At 41.9% G+C, this 3,883-nt stretch overlaps 1 protein-coding gene across 1 annotated transcript; it reads right to left on the reverse strand.

The window, feature by feature from the left end:
• Window positions 1-1,077: 1,077 nt before the first annotated feature.
• Window positions 1,078-3,520, reverse strand: LOC117642061. Its single transcript, XM_034379868.1, has 2 exons — window positions 2,722-3,520; window positions 1,078-2,636 (listed from the first exon to the last, which is right to left on the reverse strand). Exons 1-2 carry the CDS (start codon window positions 2,942-2,944, stop codon window positions 1,354-1,356), a joined length of 1,506 nt encoding a protein of 501 aa, XP_034235759.1. The 5' UTR covers window positions 2,945-3,520; the 3' UTR covers window positions 1,078-1,353.
• Between the last annotated feature and the right edge of the window lie 363 nt (window positions 3,521-3,883).

The following is a 3,883-nucleotide window of genomic DNA, read 5'->3' on the forward strand; positions in this document are numbered from 1 at the left end:
GCGAGGCCCAGGCGGTGACCGGGGCCATGACAGTGGACAGCGATAGAACTATACGTGATGTACGCCTATTCAGGACCCTTCAGCGTGTCTTGAAGCATTCTTCGTGTGTTTTGACCGTGCACATATTCCGACATTTCGTCTTTTGACGTTTTACTCGTTTGCCGGGAGCAGGCTGTGACCGCGGCCATGACAGTGGACAGCGGTTAGACTACGTTGTCCCTATTCAGTACCCTTCACGTGATCTTAGCCACCGGGTTTTTGCCTGACAGTTCTTTAATTCAATTTCGTCTTGTGACGGGGTTGCTCGGTTTTGGACCTGGGAAATGTTTATTTCTCCTAGAACAAGTCACGAAATAAGGGGCTGACAGGCGGTTAGACGCCGCTTTCCCAGCTTCTTTAAAGACCTTTTAAATGAAAACTACACGGGTTTTTGACATGATTCTTGCTTTAATTTCAACTTAAGTCTGTTTTGATGGGGTGTGGCTAGGTTTTGGACCTAGGAAGTGTTTATTTCTCCTAGAACAAGCCACGAAATAAGGGGCTGACAGGCGGTTAGACGCCGCTTTCCCAGCTTCTTTAAAGACCTTTTAAATGAAAACTACACGGGTTTTTGACACGATTCTTGCTTTAATTTCAACTTAAGTCTGTTTTGATGGGGTGTGGCTAGGTTTTGGACCTAGGAAGTGTTTATTTCTCCTAGAACAAGCCACGAAATAAGGGGCTGACAGAGGCGGCTAGATGCCTCTTCCCACTTACTTTAATCACCTTTCAAATGAAAACTTCACGGATTTTCGACATGATTTGTAATTTCAACCTAAGTCCGTTTTGATGTGTTGTGTTTCACAAGTTTTTTTAATTTTTTTTTGCGGCGGTGAAAGGGTTTGTTTTTGACCGTTTGAGCTGTCAACGAGATGACTTGAACCCAATCTGCCCGGTCTTTTCCCCTTCATTTGATTGTTATGTAATAAGTTTTGCTGCTTGCAGGAATGCTGCACCACTTCAGGGCACAAACTCTTTTAGACGTGGCTGACGATGGGAAAAAGATATCTGGTTCAACTTGTGGAAACCAGACAGCACAAGCTAAGGTTAGTTGAAGTGTCGGAAGACTAAACTCTTCTGCTAGCAGGAAAATATGCTAAAGAAATCTCAATCATTTTGTTCTAGGAGAAACTCACCACAATGAAGGCAAGTTAATTACTTTATTAAAAACAATTTTCATTAAAACTGTTATTACAGATCAATCTTTGTTTTCAAACATGGGTACAAACATTTTGTTCTAGGAGAAACTCGCCACAATGAAGGCAAGTTAATAACTTTATTAAAAACAATTTTCATAAAAACTCTTATTGCAGGTCAATCTTCGTTTTCAAACATGGGTACAATAGGAGGGCACAGGTTGCACAGCGCACTGCAAATGATGGCATATTGGTCCACTGGTGCCATTGACTGTCCTTCTTTAATTTTCAACGAATCAGTTGGCAGAATTTGAGACAGAATGAGGTACTTCCTCCTGACAAGACCAATCACCCTCTCAACATGGATCCTCACATGTGCAATTTTTCTTGTAGAGTCCACCTCTTCACCAGTCAGCTGCAGTCTTCCATAGAGAAACGCAGGCTGTACAACATGAGCCCTTAAGAAGCCAGCTGTGTTGGAGATATCAAAGCCCCTGTCGGAGAGAACCACATCGCCTGGTTTCAGATTGTCCAGAATTCCACAGTCATTGGTCAATTCTGTGTCTTGAATTCTCCCAACATAAGCTTTGGAGATGTAGCTAATTGTCCCCTGAGGTGTGATACCTATCAAGTACTTGGCCGTGTTGTGTTTTTTGTATTTTGAGTATGTTCCTACTTTGGCCAACAGATTGGAAGGTTTCTCTATGAACACTTCAAAACAGTCAATTATGAGTGTCACAGAGGTGCCAAAAGATTTCCTGAAGCACTCGGGCATAGTCTTCATAAGCACTTCACGTTCTGGCCACATGATGAAGCTCTTCAGTCTCAAAGCCATCACATCCAACCACCTGGTGAGAATCCTTGACACTGTGGGCTGGGTGACGCCGAACCTGAAGGCGAGGTCTTCCATTAACAAATTCAGCCGTAGTCTCATCATGACCACCATGAACTCTTGAAATGGAGTCAACGCATTCCGGTGAGAAGTTGAAACGTAATCCTTGCATAAATTGAAGACTGCCAGCAGGGTGGTAAAAGATGGCAACCCACTGTAAAATTTAACTTTCTTTGGCTCATCTCTCAAGCTGTCTTCATCAAACGAATACTGCTTCCTGTATTTCTGGTTTTCCTCTTCCAGGATCTCGACCCGCTGCTGCAGGGCATCTCTTTCTTGTTTCAGATTGTCACGTTCAAGGGTCATTGCGGCCAACTCAGCTGCTAGACCAACCCTGTCTTCACCACCACCAGCATCATCATCTTCTTCTTCCTCCCCACCGTGCTGCTCCACAACATCTTGATGGTTTTGCACGATCTCCTGCAGCCTCTTCCTCTGCCTTTCTTGCACTCGCTGGTATCTCCTGGCTGGATCTTGCTTAGCTGGAGTGGGAGTAACTGCTGCTGGACGCATCTTCAAAGTTGGTGCCCAGTCAGGATTGGTCTCATCGAAGAGGGCTGCAGGTTTCCCTGTAAGCATATTCCTTTGTAAATTTTATATGGTAGAACACACAGTGAGTAAATCATTATTTCATGCATGCATGCATTCCTGTACCTGTGGTGAAGTGCTCACTGCAGACTCGGGTGTTGTTAGTGACATCCTTGTCTTGCAGGTCTTTTCTGCCGATGTTGGCCAGGTATTTTGCTCTGCGTTTTTGAGAAAGTGCCAAAGTTTTCTCGCACTGATTTGCGATAACCTTGGGTATGCAGTAATAGGACAGGTTTTTCTCCCTGTTGTTGCGGTTTGTGCAACCAACTACTGCACACGCATACACCATTTTCAGGTGTGACTGGGACCCATGTTAAGAAAATTGGCTCAAGGTTGTAGGACAAAAACAATACTGAAACTTGACATAAATTAATGATATCTCCTGCAAGTATTTTTTGTGTGTTGTGACTTAAATGTGAAGTAGTGGTCATTAGTAATAATTATGGTTTTATTGTTAAGCTTTCAAGGAGAATAAACAGGTAGGGTAGCTTTTTTCATGAACATTTATTTATCCGCATTTTGCATGCCTAATAAGTAGAAAATAAGAAGTCTATATACTTCTCCATTGCAAATTAACAAACCATGAGACGAAAGAAATATTTGAGAGTTGTGGGTAAAAGCTTTTACCTTACTCAAAGGAAATAATATAAAATAGCTAAGCTAATACATACATCCTTTCCTTTGGGTGCTTTTATATTAGTTTAATCAGGAAACAGAAACAGTTACAAATAAATATGTACAAAAGATGTAATCTCAGAACTGCTAGAAAGCATAGATAAAATATATTCAAAATGTCCAAAGTCTTATCAATGTCTAAAGAATGCTCTCAACACTTGTAAAATCTTGGCGATAAACTTGAAGACATAAGCACCCTGTTATTTTTATTAGCAGAATGTGAATTATCTGTCACACATAGGAACTTCGAAATATTATTGTTCAATCAAGTCTTTAATTTGCAGATATTCTCTGAGTGCATTCTGGACATAGCCAATCACTCCAGTTTTTTCTCCTTGTGTGGGTTATCCCAACACATCCATAGTGGAAAACCGAGAAAGTGCACATTGCATTGGAGCACTTAACCATTGGCTGCCTTGCCGGCTGCAAACAGTAGCAGACCACTTGTGTTGTCCTGGTGCAGTTGAGCAAGTTCTTCAAAGAGGTGAAGTATCTAGCAGTAAGTTCTGGAAGCATTATCTTGATGAACCGATTCTTTCCTTCGTCTATAATT

The sequence above is a fragment of the Thrips palmi genome, unplaced genomic scaffold (genome assembly GCF_012932325.1).
Source record: "Thrips palmi isolate BJ-2018 unplaced genomic scaffold, TpBJ-2018v1 HiC_scaffold_16, whole genome shotgun sequence".
Classification (NCBI taxonomy): Eukaryota; Metazoa; Arthropoda; class Insecta; order Thysanoptera; family Thripidae; genus Thrips; species Thrips palmi.

Bases quoted from the DNA above. Each gene is read 5' to 3' on its own strand.
- LOC117642061 (XM_034379868.1), bottom strand. From the start codon at position 2,944: ATGGTGTATGCGTGTGCAGTAGTTGGTTGCACAAACCGCAACAACAGG. The intron at 2,637-2,721 runs GTACAGGAATGC...ATATGCTTACAG, and splicing joins CAGTGAGCACTTCACCACAG to GGAAACCTGCAGCCCTCTTC.